General features: G+C 46.9%; 1 protein-coding gene across 1 annotated transcript in view; it reads right to left on the bottom strand.

Moving 5' to 3' along the window:
• LOC129868308 (calpain-2 catalytic subunit-like) overlaps positions 1-23655 on the bottom strand; it is a 43315-nt gene extending 19660 nt beyond the window's left edge. Inside the window, exons 1-8 of the mRNA XM_055942205.1 lie at positions 23351-23655; positions 21477-21546; positions 19473-19594; positions 6587-6720; positions 4997-5165; positions 4351-4434; positions 2010-2095; positions 1104-1172 (exon numbers count right to left, since the gene is read on the bottom strand). Of these exons, the coding sequence (XP_055798180.1) occupies positions 1104-1172; positions 2010-2095; positions 4351-4434; positions 4997-5165; positions 6587-6720; positions 19473-19594; positions 21477-21546; positions 23351-23587 (971 nt within the window). The 5' untranslated portion in view covers positions 23588-23655. The remainder of the gene's footprint in view (positions 1-1103; positions 1173-2009; positions 2096-4350; positions 4435-4996; positions 5166-6586; positions 6721-19472; positions 19595-21476; positions 21547-23350) is intronic.
• Between the last annotated feature and the right edge of the window lie 281 nt (positions 23656-23936).

The following is a 23936-nucleotide window of genomic DNA, read 5'->3' as shown; positions in this document are numbered from 1 at the left end:
AGGACATCCTGTAAAGAGCAAGTCGGTAAACTATTATTCTTTAACACACAAATCAGGCTCGGTTGGTCAAGCATGGCACTTGTAAGGCCAGGATAATGGGTTTGATTCCCGCACCCATCAATGTAAGTTGCTTTTGATAAAAGTCTCTCATTCCCAGAAACTTCCACCCCCATATGTATCGAAGAGCCTAGTGGACCAACGGGTCAAACCACACACACACCCACACCCACACCCACACCCACACCCACACCCACACCCACACCCACACACACACACACACACACACACACAATACACGCTGTTGCAGCGTATCTGCAACGTTGGGAAAGGGCTCGGAAGTGAGCATTTCACTGGTATTTCATTTGAAACTTGGCGTTCGTTAGCAAACAGACAAGACAGGGAGAAACTCCCAGCTGTCACAATCAGCTTAATCGACCAACCAATCATCTTCCACAATACCTTCCCCCTAACCTTCCCCTGTACATGTTTGGCCTTGCCTCCATTTGGAGCATCGCCTCGCAGTCGTGTGATTCGCTACAATGAAATGATGACAAATACTTTCCTTAGTAGGTTGGGAGTGACCACAGAATTCCAAGGTAGGTTTCTTTAGTCACTCCCACTGAGGCCACTGTGTGCAATAGCCTGGGGACACGTTAGATAAATGGCCTTTATATTATAATATATATATACAGTATTAATTAACACAGTCTGTGAAATCCAACCTGTGAAACAGAACACAGGTGGAAGAGATCACAAAAACACCACAGAACAGAAATGACATTGCCAATTCAATATTCTCCAAGCAATAACCGGATTTGTCTGTCTGTAAAAAAATACATGTATATATACATTTCACAACACAAAGCAACACAGGTAATTTGATCAGACACAAGCCATGACATGACTCACACGGTTAAACCCAGGCACACCTTGGCTTAGACCCACACAACTTTAATCAAACAGATACTTAGGATAATGAGATTATAACTTATTGCTTAAGTTGGCCGTAAGGGAGCTAAAATAAGAAAATTAATAATTAAAATAACAGATCCTTGGGATATAATTATGGGCTGGCCCTTTGAGTGCTGTAGAAAACACTTTACCAGAACTCTCCATCGTCTGCTTTCACAACGTCACGCTCAGAAAAATCTACGCTGTTCCACTCCGAGGAGCTAGAGAGAGACAGAGACAGAGAGACAGAGAGAGAGAGACAGACAGAGACAGAGAGAGAGAGACAGAGACAGAGACAGAGACAGAGAGACAGAGAAAGAGAGACAGAGAAAGAGAGACAGAGACAGAGAGAGAGACAGAGACAGAGACAGAGAGACAGAGAAAGAGAGACAGAGACAGAGAGAGAGACAGAGACAGAGAGAGAGACAGAGACAGAGAGAGAGACAGAGACAGAGAGAGAGACAGAGACAGAGAGAGACAGAGAGAGAATAATCACAGTTTAACAAGTGTGTGGTAACCATCAGCGTTGATTCAATTCAGAAAGCAAGTTGGAATTCCAATAACATTTTCCTCAGTTTACATCCTAAATGAACTGAACTGGAATTGATCCCACCCTGTTTGAATTGAACCCACCCAGTTTGAATTGAACCCACCCAGTTTGAAATGAACCCACCCAGTTTGAAATGAACCCACCCAGTTTGAAATGAACCCACCCAGTTTGAAATGAATCCACACAGTTTGAAATGAATCCACACAGTTTGAAATGAACCCACCCAGTTCGAATTGAACCCACCCAGTTTGAAATGAACCCACCCAGTTTGAAATGAACCCACCCAGTTTGAATTGAACACACCCAGTTTGAATTGAACACACCCAGTTTGAATTGAACCCACCCAGTTTGAATTGAACCCACCCAGTTTGAATTGAACCCACCCAGTTTGAATTGAACCCACCCAGTTTGAAATGAACCCACCCAGTTTGAAATGAACCCACCCAGTTTGAAATGAACCCACCCAGTTTGAATTGATCCCACCCACTACTCTGATGTTCTCTCTTACTTGTCACTCCAGGCCCCAGTCCACTCCACAGTTCCCCAGGGGTTACGCACTCTGACCAGCTTCTCCTTGCGGCCACGGTAGTTCACCTGGTTTAGTAAGGTTATCATACAGCAGTTAGGTCCTGCTTTGGGTTCAGACAGATCTCATACATCAGTGGTCACCAACAATTTCTGAGTCAAGATCACTTTCCGCGGTCAACAAGAAAGCTCAGATCTACCACTCAGATTTGTAAAATTAACAGAATAAAGACCGTTATGTATGAATGAGGTGTGTAGTAGCCCTAATACATTATCATAGCATACTGGCTATATGCCTGGTCTAATACATTATCACAGGATATTGGCTATATGCCTGGTCTAATACATTATCACAGCATATTGGCTATATGCCTGGTCTAATACATTATCACAGCATATTGGCTATATGCCTGGCCTAATACATTATCACAGCATACTGGCTATATGCCTGGTCTAATACATTATCACAGGATATTGGCTATATGCCTGGTCTAATACATTATCACAGCATATTGGCTATATGCCTGGTCTAATACATTATCACAGCATATTGGCTATATGCCTGGCCTAATACATTATCACAGCATACTGGCTATATGCCTGGTCTAATACATTATCATAGCATATTGGCTATATGCCTGGTCTAATACATTATCACAGCATATTGGCTATATGCCAATATGATTTTTCATAGTCGGATCTCGTTTTTTCCCCCCGAGTTCCCAGTTGTCTGGAACGCATTGAAGTCGGAAATTCCCGAGTTCCCAGTTGTCTGGAACGCATTGAAGTCGGAAATTCCCGAGTTCCCAGTTGTCTGGAACGCAATGAAGTAGGAAATTCCCGAGTTCCCAGTTGTCTGGAACGCATTGAAGTCGGAAATTCCCGAGTTCCCAGTTGTCTGGAACGCATTGAAGTAGGAAATTCCCAAGTTCCCAGTTGTTTTGAACACGGCATTAGTCTCAGCGGAGGGTCAGCCTCTCACCGTCCCTGCTCTCGCGTTCCTTTCCTCCGGTGAGACTGATCAGAGAGGCCACAGTCTTCCACCTGGTGGCGTAACTCGAGTCACACCACATCTGCCTCATGCACAAATTAAATGTTGTTCCTGTGACCAGAGAATGTGAAATATTCCTCGATATTACAAAATGGACACGACGAGCTGCTAATAATTATTAAAACACAGGACTATCGATATAATCGTCTACTTATTCATTGTAGCTGCAGCGCGAGTGGAATGACGGAGAAGAGCGTTTTATGTTTTGTGTTGAATAAAAACAGTGTTGACAGTGCTGAATGAAAACAGAAAAATGAACTAAGTCAAAAACTGCAGCTCTTTCCTGTATTCTTTGACAGTTTCTCTGTGGTCATGGTTGTAAAGGTTATTTAATCTTACGTAGGCTCGTATCAAACTTTGCTGTGGCCGTCGAAGCTCTGTTGGCACTGTGATTTGAGCTATCTGATTGGCCAGCAAAGTAGGCGCACTCGATTTACCCACAGATCTCCCGGTCCGCCGGGTATGCGGAGTTAGTCTTTTCAGACAAATTAAATGGTTAAAAACGGGAACACTTTGCTTACCCGGTGCGCAGGACTTCTGAATCAAGTGCACCGGAGATCAACAGCGCAACACAAATTTAAAAAAAGGTGCCCAAGCCTTATATCCTTGGATTTTCTACAGAATGTTTGGTGATAGACTCGGAATGTATTGAACAGCGACCAGTAGATCGCGACCACTGTCACATACTATGAGGAACTTTGATAGACTGGATCTGTTGGTGTTATATAGCCAACTCATATGGTCGTTGTCAATATGATAGGATTAACTCGTGTCAGTCACACAGTACTGCTGTACGCAACATAGACACGTGACACACTCAACATAATGCATACGTCACACATAGAAGTTGGCTATAAAGCACAAACAGACCTGCGACCAGGCTTGGACTTTGTGGATATACCGTATGACAGGGATCGTCAACTACATTCAGCCGCTGGACAATTTTTGTTGTTGTTGTTGAGTAGACTGCAAATTGACTGCAATAAGCCCAAATATGGGCTAAAACATGTTTGACTAAAACGGAATAATTTCAAACCTTGCTTACATTTGTATATGATCAAGGGTCTCTCTATTATGCGTTGGAGTACTTGGGAGCAGATTTCTTAAATTAAAATCACTTTGAGCTGATTTCCTGGTGTTTTTACACTCTTTTTGTACTGTGGGTTTTTTTTGCTCCGAAAACTTGAGGGGCCAAATAAAACCAACCGCGGGCCAAATTGTGCTCGCCAGTTGGGGAACCGTGCTGTATGAAATATTGAGTCGGTCTTGTTACCTCCATAGCCCCGGTCAGAGAGTAGGCGTGTCCTTTCACCAGCTTTTGATTGGTGATGGCCTCCGAGTCTGCTTGACTGGTGATCTGGAGAGACAGGGAACCAAACCATAACTAAACCATAACCACACCATGCTGCTTCTGCTGTAGCTAACTGAAGATGATCTGCTGTCTAAGTTATTGAAAAACGAGGATAAGAACCTGATAATATCACAACCAAACAGCACATAGAACCTGCACTAAAATAACTATCCATGGACACTTGCTATCCATGGACATTCAGTTTGCTTTTTAGTCGATGACTAGGCTTAATCTGTGCCCAGTAAACCACCCTCAAATGTTTACTGCATTTAACAGTGACTGTCTCGCAACAGACATTTTTATCCAGCGAGACTTACATTCCGTGGCACAGTGCAGTGACGAACCCACCCTCCCCCTATCATCACAAATAAAACCTTCTCTTAGATAATATCCAGTCCTTCACTGCACGCAACAGTCTCCATTATGTTTTTATATACAATGCTCTTATCCAGTAAAACAACTACATATCACAATCATGTTTTCATTACAAACGGGGAAATAAAACCCTGAAACTGGATGATGATAATAATAATAATAATATAATGTTATATTCTGAAGTGGTACACACATCGATGGAGCAGCCCAGCAGAGCTCCAGAGGCCAGGGCTTTCCTGATGATCTGGAACAGGTCGGAGGGAGCCTTCTTCAGGTCATAGTTCTCCGCTATCCCTCCTGTGAAGTCCTCAAAACCCTCAGTGGTGGAGCCACCTGACAGAGCCTCATAGCATCCATTCACCCTGAGAGAGAGAGAGAGAGAGACAGAGACAGAGACAGAGACAGAGAGAGAGAGACAGAGAGAGAGAGACAGAGAGAGAGAGACAGAGAGAGAGAGACAGAGAGAGAGACAGAGAGAGAGACAGAGAGAGAGACAGAGAGAGACAGAGAGAGACAGACCGAAAAAAAATACACTTTTCAAACCAAGACGTTTTTCTGGCAACTTTACCAAGCCGCCAACTTTTTTAATCCTTTTCTTTATATCTGAAAGGTATTGTGCCAAAAATCTCCCCCCCCCCCCCTTCACGTGAACACACACACACTCAATTCTTCATTGCTGCGACTTGCTTGCTAGTTGAGATTTCTGCTCTTCACTCCGTTGTCAGATTAACCTACATTTCACTGATCATAGTAGCAGAAAGCAGGTTTTATGTGTGTCCTTCAAGGCAGCTGTCAATGATCACGTTAGTCTGCGTTTGTAACGGCAGCCTTCCTCCTCTTCACTAGAAGAGAGAGTGTAGCAGGGATCGGACCAACACGCAGCGTAGCCAGTGCTCAACATGTTTAATTACGACAAATAAACGTGAACACTTACAAAACAAAATAACAAATGTGGCAAACCGATACAGTCCTTTCTGGTGCAGACAAAACACAAAGACAGGAAACAACCACCCACAAAATCCCAACACAAAACAAGCCACCTATATATGATTCTCAATCAGGGACAACGATTGACAGCTGCCTCTGATTGAGAACCATATTAGGCCGAACACAGAAACAGACAAACTAGACACACAACATAGAATGCACACCCAGCTCACGTCCTGACCAACACTAAAACAAGCAAAACACATAAGCACTATGGTCAGGACGTGACAGCGTTTCATTTTATATGGCGGTTTGATCGCGGTGGAGGCACTAGTAATATTTGCAGTTTTCGGGATTGGCTATTTGTTTCAAGTGTATTCGGGGTATTTCGGCAAGGCCATTTTCTTGCCTGCCGAAATTCATTGCCCAAATCTTTTTTCAGGCAACACTCCGCAAATCCTGGGATTAGTATTACCTGGGAATCAGGCAATGTCAGAACTCTTTGGCATACAATGTTTACACCATGTACTGAATATGTTGTGTTAATACTGTATCTCACTTAGCACAAACCACGTACTGTATGTATTATGGTGCTGTGTCTTAGCATAAACCATGTATGTATTACAGTGCTGTATCTTAGCATAAACCATGTATGTATTACAGTGCTGTGTCTTAGCATAAACCATGTATGTATTACGGTGCTGTGTCTTAGCATAAACCATGTATGTATTATGGTGCTGTATCTTAGCATAAACCATGTATGTATTACGGTGCTGTATCTTAGCATAAACCATGTATGTATAACGGTGCTGTGTCTTAGCATAAACCATGTATGTATTATGGTGCTGTATCTTACTTGGCGTAGGCCTTCTCCAGCAGGGCGCTCCAGAACTCATTGCCCTCGGCTGAGTGAACAAACAGCAGCTTTCCATCCTTCGTTGGCAGCCGGTCGTCAATCACCACGTCCACCCACTCACCAAACTGCCAGAACTGAAGAGGACCACAACAGACAACATTCCACATTTCCACTTCAACAAATGAGAAGGATCCACATTGCATTTCAGAACGAAAGAATGGTTTACATTCCAGAACTCTTTTCAGAGAATGGTGCCGGAGGAACATTCCAGAACTCTTTGCAGAGAATGGTGCCGGAGGAACATTCCAGAACTCTTTGCAGAGAATGGTGCCGGAGAAACATTCCAGAACTCTTTGCAGAGAATGGTGCCGGAGGAACATTCCAGAACTCTTTGCAGAGAATGGTGCCGGAGGAACATTCCAGAACTCTTTGCAGAGAATGGTGCCGGAGGAACATTCCAGAACTCTTTGCAGAGAATGGTGCCGGAGAAACATTCCAGAACTCTTTGCAGAGAATGGTGCTGGAGGGAATAGCGGCAGTTTTATAGGCTCCTGACCATTTGTGCTATTTTGTATATTTTCTTGTACTGATCGTAACTTTTTTTTTTGTACATAATGTTTCCGCCATCGTTTCCTATGACCGCAAAGAGCATCTGGACATCAGAACAGCTATCATTAACCTCGGTTTGGGCCAGGACTACCTCAATGAGTCAGAGGCGAAAGACACATGGATTATCCCGGACCAGACCCAAATCCCAGACACTTGAGGAAGGAGAAGATGGCTCTATGTATTTCGTAGCTGTGTATTTATCACCACAAACCAATACTTGCAATAGCACCGCACAATTGTATATGGCCGTACGTAAACAAGAAATGCTCACCGAGATGCAGGAACAATGAAATCCGTTTTACCTCATTTCTACCAGCATGTCACCTGTGCAACTAGAGGTGAAATAATCTCTAGATCCCCTTCACTCCACACACAGAGATGCGTACAAAGCTCTCCTCTGTCCTCCACTTGGCAAATCTGACCATAACTCTATCCTCCTGATTCCTGCTTACAAGCAACAACTCAAAGAGGAAGTACCAGTGACGTACTCAATACGGAAGTGGTCAGATGATGCAGATGCTAAGCTACAGGACTGTTTTGCTAGCACAGACTGGACTATGTTCCGGGATTCATCCGATGGCATTGAGGAGTTTACCACATCGGTCACCCGGTCCATTAAAAAGTGCATCATACGTACATACCCCAAATAGAAGCCATAGATTACAGGCAACATCCGCACCGAGCTAATGACTAGAGCTGCCACTTTCAAGGAGCAGCACACTAATTTGGCCGCTTATAAAAAATCCCGCTACGCCCTCCGACGAACCATCAAACAGGCAAAGCGTCAATACAGAACCAAGATCAAATCCTACTACACCGGCTCTGATGCTTGTCGGGTGTGGTACGGGCTTGCAAACTATCACGGATTACAAAGGGAAACCCCGCCTTGAGCTGCCGAGTGACGCGAGCCTACCAGACGAGCTAAATACCTTCTATCCTCGCTTCAAGGCTAGCAACACTGAACCATGCATGAGAGCACCAGCTGTTCCGGACGACTGTGCGATCACGCTCTCCATTGTCGCTGTGAGTATACATCACTGGGGCCGAGCTCCCTGCCACCCAGGACCTCCATACCAGGCGGTGTCAGAGGAAGGCCCTAAAAATTGTCAAAGAATCCAGCCACCCAAGTCATAGACTTTTCTCTCTGCTACCGCACGGCAAGTGGTACCGATGCACCAAGTTTGGAACCAACAGGACCCTGAACAGCTTCTACCCTCAAGCCATAAGACTACTGAATAGTTAGTTAGATTGTTAAAGCTGCGGCCTCCCGGGTGGAGCAGTGGTCTAGGGCACTGCATCGCAGCGCTAGCTGTGCCACCAGAGACTCTGGGTTCGCACCCAGGCTCTGTCGCAGCCGGCCGCGACCGGGAGGTCCGTGGGGCGACGCACAATTGGCTTAGTGTCGTCCGGGTTAGGGAGGGTTTGGCCGGTAGGGATATCCTTGTCTCATCGCGCACCAGCGACTCCTGTGGCGGGCTGGGCGCAGTGCGCGCTAACCAAGGGGGCCAGGTGCACGGCGTTTCCTCCGACACATTGGTGCGGCTGGCTTCTGGGTTGGAGGCGCGCTATGTTAAGAAGCAGTGCGGCTTGGTTGGGTTGTGCTTCAGAGGACGCATGGCTTTCGACCTTCGTCTCTCCCGAGCCCGTACGGGAGTTGTAGTGATGAGACAAGATAGTAATTACTAGCAATTGGATACCACGAAATTGGGGAGAAAAGGGGGTAAAATTTAACAATTTTTTTTTTTTTTTAATTGTTAAAGCTGCAATATATAACTTTTCATGCAACCCGGCCAAATTCGCATAGAAATGTGAGTTATAGATCTGTCATTCTCATTGAAATCAAGTCTAAAAAGCAGTTGATCTGTTCTATGTGCACTATTGCTATGCTTCCCAAGTTTCATTTTTGCGTCTTTTACTTTTCGGTTTTGTACACCAGCTTCAAACTGCTGAAAATAAATAAAAAATTGGTTATGGAAAATATATTTAACAGCGGTTTAGATGTTACAATGATCCTCTATACTATACTTGCTCGTTTTGTCACATAAAGTGAAATTAGGGCGAACTATTACAATTTTAGCAACCAGGAAATGGTGGAGTGATTTCTGCATTGTGCATCTTTAACCAATAGATACCTGGACTATCTACATTGACCCTTTTTGCACTAACTCTTTTGACTCACATACACTGCCGTTACTAATGTTTATTATCTATCCTGTTTACCTAGTCACTTTATGCCTACCTATATGTACATATCTAACTCAATTACCTCCTATCCCTGCACATGGACTCGGTACTGGTACCCCCGTGTATATATATCCAAGTTATCATTCATTACTCATTGCGAATTTATTCCTCATTATTATTGTTCTATTATTTCTCTCTGCATTGTCGGGAAGGGCCCATAAGCAAAATGTACTGCCTGTCAACAATTCGCCGTAAGAAATGGCTGGAGGGAGTTTCTGTTAGATCCATGATGGGGAATGTGCGAGTGCATAAAACCGAATTCTGATTGACTGAGGTGTCCTCTGCGCTAACTCCAAAGTTTCCCACACCACACCTCTCACTAGGGCCTCCCACCCTAACACAATGAAGACTTCCAGAACTTATCGGTACATCCCTTAGCTTACATACCTGATAGTCGTGTCCAGAATCAACCTTGATATCCACTAGGGTCTAGGGTGGTAGAGGTAAATGGATTGTTTCTAGGGTCTAGGGTGGTAGAAGTTAAGGGATTGTTTCTAGTGTCTAGGGTGGTAGAGGGGATTGTTTCTAGGGTCTAGGGTGGAAAGAGGGGATTGTTTCTAGGGTCTAGGGTGGTAGAAGTTAAGGGATTGTTTCTAGGGTCTAGGGTGGTAGAGGGGATTGTTTCTAGTGTCTAGGGTGGTAGAAGTTAAGGGATTGTTTCTAGGGTCTAGGGTGGTAGAGGGGATTGTTTCTAGTGTCTAGGGTGGTAGAGGGGATTGTTTCTAGGGTCTAGGGTGGTAGAAGTTAAGGGATTGTTTCTAGTGTCTAGGGTGGTAGAGGGGATTGTTTCTAGTGTCTAGGGTGGTAAAGGTAAGGGATTGTTTCTAGGGTCTAGGGTGGTAGAGGGGATTGTTTCTAGTGTCTAGGGTGGTAGAAGTTAAGGGATTGTTTCTAGTGTCTAGGGTGTTAGAGGGGATTGTTTCTAGGGTCTAGGGTGGTAGAAGTTAAGGGATTGTTTCTAGTGTCTAGGGTGGTAGAAGGGATTGTTTCTATGGTCTAGGGTGGTAGAGGGGATTGTTTCTAGTGTCTAGGGTGGTAGAGGGGATTGTTTCTAGTGTCTAGGGTGGTAGAAGTTAAGGGATTGTTTCTAGGGTCTAGGGTGGTAGAAGTTAAGGGATTGTTTCTAGTGTCTAGGGTGGTAGAGGGGATTGTTTCTAGTGTCTAGGGTGGTGGAAGTTAAGGGATTGTTTCTAGGGTCTAGAGTGGTAGAGGGGATTGTTTCTAGTGTCTAGAGTGGTAGAGGGGATTGTTTCTAGTGTCTAGAGTGGTAGAGGGGATTGTTTCTAGTGTCTAGGGTGGTAGAAGTTAAGGGATTGTTTCTAGGGTCTAGGGTGGTAGAAGTTAAGGGATTGTTTCTAGGGTCTAGAGTGGTAGAGGGGATTGTTTCTAGGGTCTAGGGTGGTAGAAGTTAAGGGATTGTTTCTAGGGTCTAGGGTGGTAGAAGTTAAGGGATTGTTTCTAGGGTCTAGAGTGGTAGAGGGGATTGTTTCTAGGGTCTAGGGTGGAAAGAGGGGATTGTTTCTAGGGTCTAGGGTGGTAGAAGTTAAGGGATTGTTTCTAGGGTCTAGGGTGGTAGAGGGGATTGTTTCTAGTGTCTAGGGTGGTAGAAGGTAAGGGATTGTTTCTAGGGTCTAGGGTGGTAGAGGGGATTGTTTCTAGTGTCTAGGGTGGTAGAGGGGATTGTTTCTAGGGTCTAGGGTGGTAGAAGTTAAGGGATTGTTTCTAGTGTCTAGGGTGGTAGAGGGGATTGTTTCTAGTGTCTAGGGTGGTAAAGGTAAGGGATTGTTTCTAGGGTCTAGGGTGGTAGAGGGGATTGTTTCTAGTGTCTAGGGTGGTAGAAGTTAAGGGATTGTTTCTAGTGTCTAGGGTGTTAGAGGGGATTGTTTCTAGGGTCTAGGGTGGTAGAAGTTAAGGGATTGTTTCTAGTGTCTAGGGTGGTAGAAGGGATTGTTTCTATGGTCTAGGGTGGTAGAGGGGATTGTTTCTAGTGTCTAGGGTGGTAGAGGGGATTGTTTCTAGTGTCTAGGGTGGTAGAAGTTAAGGGATTGTTTCTAGGGTCTAGGGTGGTAGAAGTTAAGGGATTGTTTCTAGTGTCTAGGGTGGTAGAGGGGATTGTTTCTAGTGTCTAGGGTGGTAGAAGTTAAGGGATTGTTTCTAGGGTCTAGAGTGGTAGAGGGGATTGTTTCTAGTGTCTAGAGTGGTAGAGGGGATTGTTTCTAGTGTCTAGAGTGGTAGAGGGGATTGTTTCTAGTGTCTAGGGTGGTAGAAGTTAAGGGATTGTTTCTAGGGTCTAGGGTGGTAGAAGTTAAGGGATTGTTTCTAGGGTCTAGAGTGGTAGAGGGGATTGTTTCTAGGGTCTAGGGTGGTAGAAGTTAAGGGATTGTTTCTAGGGTCTAGGGTGGTAGAAGTTAAGGGATTGTTTCTAGGGTCTAGAGTGGTAGAGGGGATTGTTTCTAGTGTCTAGGGTGGTAGAGGTTAAGGGATTGTTTCTAGTGTCTAGGGTGGTAGAGGGGATTGTTTCTAGGAGGGGATTGTTTCCCCTAGTGGTAGTGTTGAAAGACAGCAGCCCCCCCTAGTGGTAGTGTTGACAGACAGCAGCCTCTCCTAGTGGTAGTGTTAACAGACAGCAGCCCCCCTAGTGGTAGTGTTGACAGACAGCAGCCTCTCCTAGTGGTAGTGTTGACAGACAGCAGCCCCCCCTAGTGGTAGTGTTGACAGACAGCAGCCCCCCCCTAGTGGTAGTGTTGACAGACAGCAGCCCCCCCTAGTGGTAGTGTCGACAGACAGCAGCCCCCCCTAGTGGTAGTGTCGACAGACAGCAGCCCCCCCTAGTGGTAGTGTTGACAGACAGCAGCCTCTCCTAGTGGTAGTGTTGACAGACAGCAGCCTCTCCTAGTGGTAGTGTTGACAGACAGCAGCCCCCCATTAGTGGTAGTGTTGAAAGACAGCAGCCTCTCCTAGTGGTAGTGTTGACAGACAGCAGCCCCCCATTAGTGGTAGTGTTGAAAGACAGCAGCCTCTCCTAGTGGTAGTGTTGACAGACAGCAGCCTCCCCCTAGTGGTAGTGTTGACAGACAGCAGCCTCTCCTAGTGGTAGTGTCGACAGACAGCAGCCTCTCCTAGTGGTAGTGTTGACAGACAGCAGCCTCCCCTAGTGGTAGTGTTGACAGACAGCAGCCCCCCCTAGTGGTAGTGTCGACAGACAGCAGCCCCCCCTAGTGGTAGTGTTGACAGACAGCAGCCTCCCCTAGTGGTAGTGTTGACAGACAGCAGCCCCCCCTAGTGGTAGTGTTGACAGACAGCAGCCCCCCCTAGTGGTAGTGTCGACAGACAGCAGCCCCCCCTAGTGGTAGTGTCGACAGACAGCAGCCCCCCCCTAGTGGTAGTGTTGACAGACAGCAGCCTCTCCTAGTGGTAGTGTTGACAGACAGCAGCCTCTCCTAGTGGTAGTGTCGACAGACAGCAGCCCCCCCCTAGTGGTAGTGTTGACAGACAGCAGCCCCCCCTAGTGGTAGTGTCGACAGACAGCAGCCCCCCCTAGTGGTAGTGTCGACAGACAGCAGCCCCCCCTAGTGGTAGTGTCGTCAGACAGCAGCCTCTCCTAGTGGTAGTGTTGAAAGACAGCAGCCCCCCCCTAGTGGTAGTGTTGACAGACAGCTGCTCCCCCTAGTGGTAGTGTTGAAAGACAGCAGCCCCCCCTAGTGGTAGTGTTGACAGACAGCAGCCCCCCCTAGTGGTAGTGTTGACAGACAGCAGCCCCCCCTAGTGGTAGTGTTGACAGACAGCAGCCTCTCCTAGTGGTAGTGTTGACAGACAGCAGCCCCCCCTAGTGGTAGTGTTGACAGACAGCAGCCCCCCCCTAGTGGTAGTGTTGACAGACAGCAGCCTCTCCTAGTGGTAGTGTTGACAGACAGCAGCCCCCCCCTAGTGGTAGTGTTGACAGACAGCAGCCCCCCTAGTGGTAGTGTTAACAGACAGCAGCCTCTCCTAGTGGTAGTATTGACAGACAGCAGCCCCCCTAGTGGTAGTGTTGACAGACAGCAGCCTCTCCTAGTGGTAGTGTTGACAGACAGCAGCCCCCCCCTAGTGGTAGTGTTGACAGACAGCAGCCCCCCATTAGTGGTAGTGTTGCAAGACAGCAGCCCCCCCTAGTGGTAGTGTCGACAGACAGCAGCCTCTCCTAGTGGTAGTGTTGACAGACAGCTGCTCCCCCTAGTGGTAGTGTTGACAGACAGCAGCCTCTCCTAGTGGTAGTGTTGACAGACAGCTGCTCCCCCTAGTGGTAGTGTTGACAGACAGCAGCCTCTCCTAGTGGTAGTGTTGACAGACAGCAGCCTCTCCTAGTGGTAGTGTTGACAGACAGCAGCCTCTCCTAGTGGTAGTGTTGACAGACAGCAGCCTCCCCTAGTGGTAGTGTTGACAGACAGCAGCCCCCCCCTAGTGGTAGTGTTGACAGACAGCAGCCCCCCTAGTGGTAGTGTTGAAAGACAGCAGCCCCCCCTAGTGGTAGTGTCGACAGACAGCAGCCCCCCCTAGTGGTAGTGTCGACAGACAGCAGCCCCCCCTAGTGGTAGTGTCGACAGACAGCAGCCTCTCCTAGTGGTAGTGTTGACAGACAGCTGCTCCCCCTAGTGGTAGTGTCGACAGACAGCAGCCTCTCCTAGTGGTAGTGTTGAAAGACAGCAGCCTCTCCTAGTGGTAGTGTCGACAGACAGCAGCCTCCCCCTAGTGGTAGTGTTGACAGACAGCAGCCTCTCCTAGTGGTAGTGTTGACAGACAGCAGCCTCTCCTAGTGGTAGTGTTGACAGACAGCAGCCTCTCCTAGTGGTAGTGTCGACAGACAGCAGCCTCTCCTAGTGGTAGTGTTGACAGACAGCAGCCTCTCCTAGTGGTAGTGTTGACAGACAGCTGCTCCCCCTAGTGGTAGTGTTGACAGACAGCAGCCCCCCCTAGTGGTAGTGTTGAAAGACAGCTGCTCCCCCTAGTGGTAGTGTCGACAGACAGCAGCCTCCCCCTAGTGGTAGTGTCGACAGACAGCAGCCCCCCCTAGTGGTATTGTCGACAGACAGCTGCTCCCCCTAGTGGTAGTGTCGACAGACAGCAGCCTCTCCTAATAATATGTTAATTGTGTAGATAATACTCTAAGGAAACAAAATGGTCCAAACCTCATAATTCGTTTAAAAAAGTTCTTGGAGTTTTTACCCCTGTAGGATGGCCAGAATTAGGGTGACTAAATCAATGGAAGACAGAGAAAGTGGTCAGGAACCTGGAAAATATCATTGTGTCAGCTAGACTGGCTGCTGTGAGAGAATTAAGGCTAACTGAGGCTCACCGTTGAACTCATCATCTCTTCTCCAAAACGGAGGACATAAAACAATATAGAAGTAAGATGGTAAGATGGATATCGATGTTTAGACGTGACGTAGTATTTGAGTAGACGCTCTGATTATACGCTTTTCATATTAATGCAAAATCAGTTATTTAAAAAAAAAAAAGAACGATTTGACCTACCTGCCGTCCCTACACTCTAACCACTAGGCTACCTGCCGTCCCTACGCTCTAACCACTAGGCTACCTGCCGTCCCTACACTCTAACCACTAGGCTACCTGCCGTCCCTACGCTCTAACCACTAGGCTACCTGCCGTCCCTACACTCTAACCACTAGGCTACCTGCCGTCCCTACACTCTAACCACTAGGCTACCTGCCGTCCCTACACTCTAACCACTAGGCTACCTGCCGTCCCTACGCTCTAACCACTAGACTACCTGCCGTCCCTACACTCTAACCACTAGACTACCTGCCGTCCCTACACTCTAACCACTAGGCTACCTGCCGTCCCTACACTCTAACCACTAGGCTACCTGCCGTCCCTACACTCTAACCACTAGACTACCTGCCGTCCCTACACTCTAACCACTAGGCTACCTGCCGTCCCTACACTCTAACCACTAGGCTACCTGCCGCCCCTACACTCTAACCACTAGGCTACCTGCCGTCCCTACGCTCTAACCACTAGACTACCTGCCGTCCCTACGCTCTAACCACTAGGCTACCTGCCGTCCCTACGCTCTAACCACTAGGCTACCTGCCGTCCCTACGCTCTAACCACTAGACTACCTGCCGTCCCTACGCTCTAACCACTAGGCTACCTGCCGTCCCTACGCTCTAACCACTAGGCTACCTGCCGTCCCTACGCTCTAACCACTAGGCTACCTGCCGTCCCTACGCTCTAACCACTAGGCTACCTGCCGTCCCTACGCTCTAACCACTAGGCTACCTGCCGTCCCTACACTCTAACCACTAGGCTACCTGCCGTCCCCACGCTCTAACCACTAGGCTACCTGCCGTCCCTACACTCTAACCACTAGGCTACCTGCCGTCCCTACACTCTAACCACTAGGCTACCTGCCGTCCCTACACTCTAACCACTAGGCTACCTGCCGTCCCTACACTCTAACCACTAGGCTACCTGCCGTCCCTACACTCTAACCACTAGGCTACCTGCCGTCCCTACACTCTAACCACTAGGCTACCTGCCGTCCCTACACTCTAACCACTAGGCTACCTGCCGTCCCTACACTCTAACCACTAGGCTACCTGCCGTCCCTACACTCTAACCACTAGGCTACCTGCCGTCCCTACGCTCTAACCATTAGACTACCTGCCGTCCCTACACTCTAACCACTAGGCTACCTGCCGTCCATACACTCTAACCACTAGGCTACGCTCTAACCACTAGGCTACCTGCCGTCCCCACGCTCTAACCATTAGACTACCTGCCGTCCCTACACTCTAACCACTAGTCTACCTGCCGTCCCTACGCTCTAACCACTAGGCTACCTGCCGCCCCTACACTCTAACCACTAGGCTACCTGCCGTCCCTACACTCTAACCACTAGGCTACCTGCCGTCCCTACGCTCTAACCACTAGGCTACCTGCCGTCCCCACGCTCTAACCACTAGGCTACCTGCCGTCCCTACACTCTAACCACTAGGCTACCTGCCGTCCCTACACTCTAACCACTAGGCTACGCTCTAACCACTAGACTACCTGCCGTCCCTACTCTCTAACCACTAGGCTACCTGCCGTCCCTACACTCTAACCACTAGGCTACCTGCCGTCCCTGCACTCTAACCACTAGTCTACCTGCCGTCCCTACACTCTAACCACTAGACTACCTGCCGCCCCTACACTCTAACCACTAGGCTACCTGCCGTCCCTACACTCTAACCACTAGGCTACCTGCCGTCCCTGCACTCTAACCACTAGACTACCTGCCGTCCCTACACTCTAACCACTAGGCTACGCTCTAACCACTAGACTACCTGCCGTCCCTACTCTCTAACCACTAGGCTACCTGCCGTCCCTACACTCTAACCACTAGACTACCTGCCGTCCCTACACTCTAACCACTAGACTACCTGCCGTCCCTACACTCTAACCACTAGACTACCTGCCGTCCCTACGCTCTAACCACTAGGCTACCTGCCGTCCCTACACTCTAACCACTAGGCTACCTGCCGTCCCTACACTCTAACCACTAGGCTACCTGCCGTCCCTACACTCTAACCACTAGGCTACCTGCCGTCCCTACACTCTAACCACTAGGCTACCTGCCGTCCCTACGCTCTAACCATTAGACTACCTGCCGTCCCTACACTCTAACCACTAGGCTACCTGCCGTCCATACACTCTAACCACTAGGCTACGCTCTAACCACTAGGCTACCTGCCGTCCCCACGCTCTAACCATTAGACTACCTGCCGTCCCTACACTCTAACCACTAGTCTACCTGCCGTCCCTACGCTCTAACCACTAGGCTACCTGCCGCCCCTACACTCTAACCACTAGGCTACCTGCCGTCCCTACACTCTAACCACTAGGCTACCTGCCGTCCCTACGCTCTAACCACTAGGCTACCTGCCGTCCCCACGCTCTAACCACTAGGCTACCTGCCGTCCCTACACTCTAACCACTAGGCTACCTGCCGTCCCTACACTCTAACCACTAGGCTACGCTCTAACCACTAGACTACCTGCCGTCCCTACTCTCTAACCACTATGCTACCTGCCGTCCCTACACTCTAACCACTAGGCTACCAGCCGTCCCTACGCTCTAACCACTAGGCTACCTGCCGTCCCTGCACTCTAACCACTAGGCTACCTGCCGTCCCTACACTCTAACCACTAGGCTACCAGCCGTCCCTACGCTCTAACCACTAGGCTACCTGCCGTCCCTGCACTCTAACCACTAGACTACCTGCCGTCCCTACACTCTAACCACTAGACTACCTGCCGTCCCTACGCTCTAACCACTAGGCTACCTGCCGTCCCTACACTCTAACCACTAGGCTACCTGCCGTCCCTACACTCTAACCACTAGGCTACCTGCCGTCCCTACACTCTAACCACTAGGCTACCTGCCGTCCCTACGCTCTAACCACTAGGCTACCTGCCGTCCCTACACTCTAACCACTAGGCCACCTGCCGTCCCTACGCTCTAACCACTAGGCTACCTACCGTCCCTACTCTCTAACCACTAGGCTACCTGCCGTCCCTACACTCTAACCACTAGGCTACCTGCCGTCCCTACACTCTAACCACTAGACTACCTGCCGTCCCTACACTCTAACCACTAGGCTACCTGCCGTCCCTACACTCTAACCACTAGGCTACCTACATTACTGAGTTTGGGGAATCCAAAAGTAACTAAAAGTAATCCCATTACCGAGTTTGGGTAATACAAAAGTAACTGAAAGTAATCCCATTACTGAGTTTGGGTAATCCAAAAGTAACTGAAAGTAATCCCATTACTGAGTTTGGGTAATCCAAAAGTAACTGAAAGTAATCACATTACGTTACTGAGTTTGGGTAATCCAAAAGTAACTGAAAGTAATTCCATTACTGAGTTTGGGTAATCCAAAAGTAACTGAAAGTAATCCCATTACTGAGTTTGGGTAATCCAAAAGTAACTGAAAGTAATCCCATTACTGAGTTTGGGTAATCCAAAAGTAACTGAAAGTAATCCCATTACTGAGTTTGGGTAATCCAAAAGTAACTGAAAGGAATCCCATTACTGACTTTGGGTAATCCAAAAGTAACTGAAAGTAATCACATCACGTTACTGAGTTTGGGTAATCCAAAAGTGACTTAACTGATTGTCCCTTCTCCAGGGCGTATTACACGTCTGACAGAGGATACGCCCTACCTAACTGTGGCTTTGACAAAGGTACTGTATTGTGTTGCGGGCGAACCATGGCCTCTTCATGTGGGTGTTGTTCCTACTGTGTCACATAGTTATTCTAATACCACATATATGAGACAACATAAGGCAGGGCTTGGATTACGGTTGCCTCAACCCCAGCCGTTCTAGCTTTCTGCAGAATGAGAATAAGGTGTGACGTCTGGCAGGGTTAATTTAAGCTGTATAGTCACATTATATACTGTATACACAATATAGCACCAAATGGCACTGCTTGTTTCATAGCAGTGGTATTCGAAGTCGGGGTCGGGGGTGGGGGACGACTGCAGTTCGGTTGCCAAAATTAAAAATAAAATAATAAATGAACATTTTAGGAACAGAAAATTCAGAGTACAAATTATTGTCTGGGAAAGATAATTTTGAGAAAGATAATAATAATTAATAAAACTTTTGAGTACATGTATTTATTGGTTTCTTTTCATTTTGATAAGAGATGAAAATGTAATGAATTGAAGGTTATTTGTTGATGTAAAAAATGTAGGGATTATAAGGTTGAGTCATTAAAATGTATGCACTGGCTACTGTAAAATCTCTCGGGATAAGAGCGTCTGCTAAATGACGTAAATGTAAATTAGATTTGGGGTGGGGTCGCGGGAAGGTCATGGGGAAAACACCAGTAATTCTGTTCGAAAGAAATTTGACCCCCTGCTGAAACAGTTTGAATATGGATGTTTTATAGTTACTTTGGGCCAGAACCTAATCTAAAGTAATGCATAGGCTGCCATTTTGTGATCCAGCCTGTAACTCTAGAATTTGAGCTCATCTCTACCTGGAAGTGAAAGATCCCAGCGTACTCTCCACGTCCAAAGCCTTGTCCTTCAGGAACGACCCGGGCCATCACATCTTCATTCAGGGTCAGAGAGGCGATGGCTGCCAGGAGCCAGCAGTCACCTGCAGAGAACAAAGAGGAGACACATGTTTGGTGTGTGTGTGTGTGTGTGTGTGTGTGTGTGTGTGTGTGTGTGTGTGTGTGTGTGTGTGTGTGTGTGTGTGTGTGTGTGTGTGTGTGTGTGTGTGTGTGTGTGTGTGTGTCTCTGTGTGTGTGTGTCTCTGTGTGTGTGTGTGTGTGTGTGTGTGTGTGTGTGTGTGTGTGTGTGTGTGTGTGTGTGTGTGTGTATGTGTGTGTGTGTGTGTGTGTGTGTGTGTGTGTGTGTCTAAAGATGAGTTATGCAAAATGAGTCAAATGATCAACACATCTCCCTCTGGGCGGGCCCCATCCCGGGCCCCATCCCTACGGTGAGCGAGTGAGGAGTTCGTTCTAGTTTAACTGGTTTAGTCAACTCCCGCCATTGCTCTCTCAAACTCTCACGCTATAGAATATGCTGTCTGACAGACAGACCTGAGCACTGCTATTTACTGTCAACTAACATGACTGGTTAGAGCACAGTGTACTAGTTTACCCTGCTCTGGGTTAGAGCACAGTGTACTAGTTTATCCTGCTCTGGGTTAGAGCACAGTGTACTAGTTTACCCTGTGTTAAAAGGTAACAGAGGATGATATAGCCTACAAACACACACATCAACACCGAAGAGAAGGAGAAGATGATTTAACGGTAGAGGACGAGGCTTCGCTATCTGGGGCGGCAGGGTAACCTAGTGGTTAGAGCGTTTGGACTAGTAACTGAAAGGTTGCAAGATCAAATCCCCCGAGCTGACAAGGTCATTCTGCCCCTGAACAAGGCAGTTAACCCACCGTTCCTAGACCGTCATTGTAAATAAGAATTTGTTCTTAACTGACTTGCCTAGTTAAATAAAGGTAAAATAAATCAACTTAACATGAAGACTTAAATGGACATTTTCAAAGGAACAGCTGAGCTTTCCAGTATCTGGTTTTAATTAGGGCTTCAGGTAACCCTTTACTTGGATCGCCATTAGATCATCTACAGATGGACTATCTATAGACATGTTCAGCATCTACTAACTCTAACGCTAGCCCTTACCCTAAACTTATCCCTTATCCTAAGCCTAAGCCTAAACTTAACCCTAACCCTAGCCCTCACCCTAAACTTATCCCTTATCCCTTATCCTAAGCCTAAACTTAACCCTAACCCTCACCCTAACCTTAGCTCAAACCTTCTCAAGCAGTTGGTTATCAACAGAGAGTTTGCTTGATAGTATGACCATCTGTAGATCATCTATATGGGACTCAAGAGAGTGAGCGGACTTCCTCCCTGCATGCTCACTGGATTGGTTTCCATATAAATATATCCCTGTGGTTAATGTTTTATTGAACCTTGACTTAAACTAGGTAAGTCAGTTTTAAGAACAAATTCTTATTTACAATGACGTCCTACTCCGGCCAAACCCCGGACGACGCTGGGGCCAATTGTGCGCCGGCCCTATGGGACTCCCAATCACGGCCGGATGTGATACAGCCTGGATTCGAACCAGGGACTGTAGTGACACCTCTTGCACTGAGATGCAGTGCCTTAGACCGCTGCGTCCTTTATTATACCCTCGTGAGAGAGATAACAACCTGAGATGGAGGCTATTCATTGGTAGTCTAGGAAAACAAATCACCTCATTGGTTAAAGAAATAACCGTTTAAAGCAACAACTGGTTGTGCTATTACATCAATCACATTCACTTTGAATACTATACTATCTCTTCCTCAAAGATGAAAACATGGGTCTGTGGTTTTGGTATGGTTCCTGTTTTGGTTCCTATTATAAAGGCAGACTTACCCAGACCTCCTAATATAAAGGCAGACTTACCCAGACCTCCTAATATAAAGGCAGACTTACCCAGACCTCCTAATATAAAGGCAGACTTACCCAGACCTCCTTGGCAGATGTCGGTTCTCGTGGCTCCACCAATGATGAATTCTGGGTTGGACACCAGTTCCTATTCAGGGAGGGATCAAAACACGAGTAAGACTGTGAAAGATATACTGATAAACTTCAATAAAAATAACACACAAAATATGACAAATTTGGGGCCAATCTTTGCAGCCCTGTTTACAGTCATACACTATCTTTATTCAGGGAGATAATGTCTGTACACTAGAGTTAGCCTAGACATGGAGTTACTGTCAACACTACCACAGCCCAAACCTGCAGGATCAGATCAGATCTACCACAGCCCAAACCTGTAGGATCAGATCAGATCTACCACAGCCCAAACCTGTAGGATCAGACCAGATCTACCACAGCCCAAACCTGTAGCATCAGATCAGATCTACCACAGCCCAAACCTGTAGTATCAGATCAGATCAGATCTACCACAGCCCAAACCTGTAGTATCAGATCAGATCTACCACAGCCCAAACCTGTAGGATCAGACCAGATCTACCACAGCCCAAACCTGTAGCATCAGATCAGATCTACCACAGCCCAAACCTGTCGTATCAGATCAGATCTACCACAGCCCAAACCTGTAGTATCAGATCAGATCTACCACAGCCCAAACCTGTAGTATCAGATCAGATCTACCACAGCCCAAACCTGTAGGATCAGATCAGATCTACCATAGCCCAAACCTGTAGGATCAGACCAGATCTACCACAGCCAAAACCTGTAGCATCAGATCAGATCTGATCAGATCTACCACAGCCCAAACCTGTAGGATCAGATCAGATCTACCACAGCCCAAACCTGTAGTATCAGACCAGATCTACCACAGCCAAAACCTGTAGCATCAGATCAGATCTGATCAGATCTACCACAGCCCAAACCTGTAGGATCAGATCAGATCTACCACAGCCCAAACCTGTAGGATCAGACCAGATCTACCACAGCCCAAACCTGTAGGATCAGATCAGATCTACCACAGCCCAAACCTGTAGTATCAGATCAGATCTACCACAGCCAAAACCTGTAGCATCAGATCAGATCTACCACAGCCAAAACCTGTAGGATCAGACCAGATCTACCACAGCCCAAACCTGTAGGATCAAATCAGATCTACCACAGCCCAAACCTGTAGGATCAGATCAGATCTACCACAGCCCAAACCTGTAGGATCAGACCAGATCTACCACAGCCCAAACCTGTAGGATCAGATCAGATCTACCACAGCCCAAACCTGTAGGATCAGATCAGATCTACCACAGCCCAAACCTGTAGGATCAGATCAGATCTACCACAGCCCAAACCTGTAGTATCAGATCAGATCTACCACAGTCCAAACCTGTAGTATCAGATCAGATCAGATCTACCACAGCCCAAACCTGTAGGATCAGATCAGATCTACCACAGCCCAAACCTGTAGTATCAGATCAGATCTACCACAGCCCAAACCTGTAGGATCAGATCAGATCTACCACAGCCCAAACCTGTAGGATCAGATCAGATGTGTATCTTTAAAGTTTAATACAAATAGCTGGATGAGTCATTCTGGCCGGTCATTGATTTAACTCAAGATATGAGCTGCTTTAGGTAGAAAATAATATTTTAATGCAAATGGATTAGCCATAGGGTATCAACAAGGACACGCATCCGGACTCGCCCATCTAAAACCAACTAACACTTGCTAGAGCGATTGTTTTTTTCCAGTGATAGGAAATGCACTTTTTAATAACACTATGGTCTATTTATATATATATATATATATATAATTTTTTTTTTTTAAGTACAATGAACTTCTAGTCATAGAGCAGACACTTCCTTCATGCGTAAATGCAGTGAGTATAAGAAGCGCAGTAATTTACCCCGGGTCGCTTCCATTGCACACCTCTGGTTTTTGAAGTATTCGGGCCAAGCTCTTTGAATCCGAGCGACTCGGGTGCAGCTGGAAAAGTGCAATCCGTAAATATTGAACCTTTTCTCAGACACTCGCTCCTCAGAGATTGGAAGTCTTGGTTTAGGTACTTTGTCGCGTTGGCATTAGTGCCAAACCCAGCGGCCAATGCCCTCTTCTTGGCCAACGTAGATGCCACCCCAGCCATTGTGGAAGTCTGCGTTGACAAAGTGAAGAGGAAAACAGTTGGGCTGGTGGAATAGTCAACAAGTATTCTCCTCCGCTCCTGGAGTTTCAGGCGTGGTCTGCAAGTCCGTGCAAGTTTTTTTTTTTTTTTTTAACAATGTTTACATAGATTTCTATGGCCGGAACCAATCAGGAACTGTTCATTTCGTCAACGTTTACCAGTTCAAAAGTATTTATTGTGAAAATGAACACTGAAGATCAACTACTCCGGATGTACACTCATCTGGAATTGGAATAATCTTTTTGAGCATCATATGGGTGGATTAATATTATATATTTATTATAAATAATAAAAAATAATAATTAATATA

This window comes from Salvelinus fontinalis, chromosome 1, assembly GCF_029448725.1.
Source record: "Salvelinus fontinalis isolate EN_2023a chromosome 1, ASM2944872v1, whole genome shotgun sequence".
Lineage (NCBI taxonomy): Eukaryota > Metazoa > Chordata > Actinopteri > Salmoniformes > Salmonidae > Salvelinus > Salvelinus fontinalis.
This window is presented reverse-complemented; position numbering and strand designations above follow the sequence as displayed.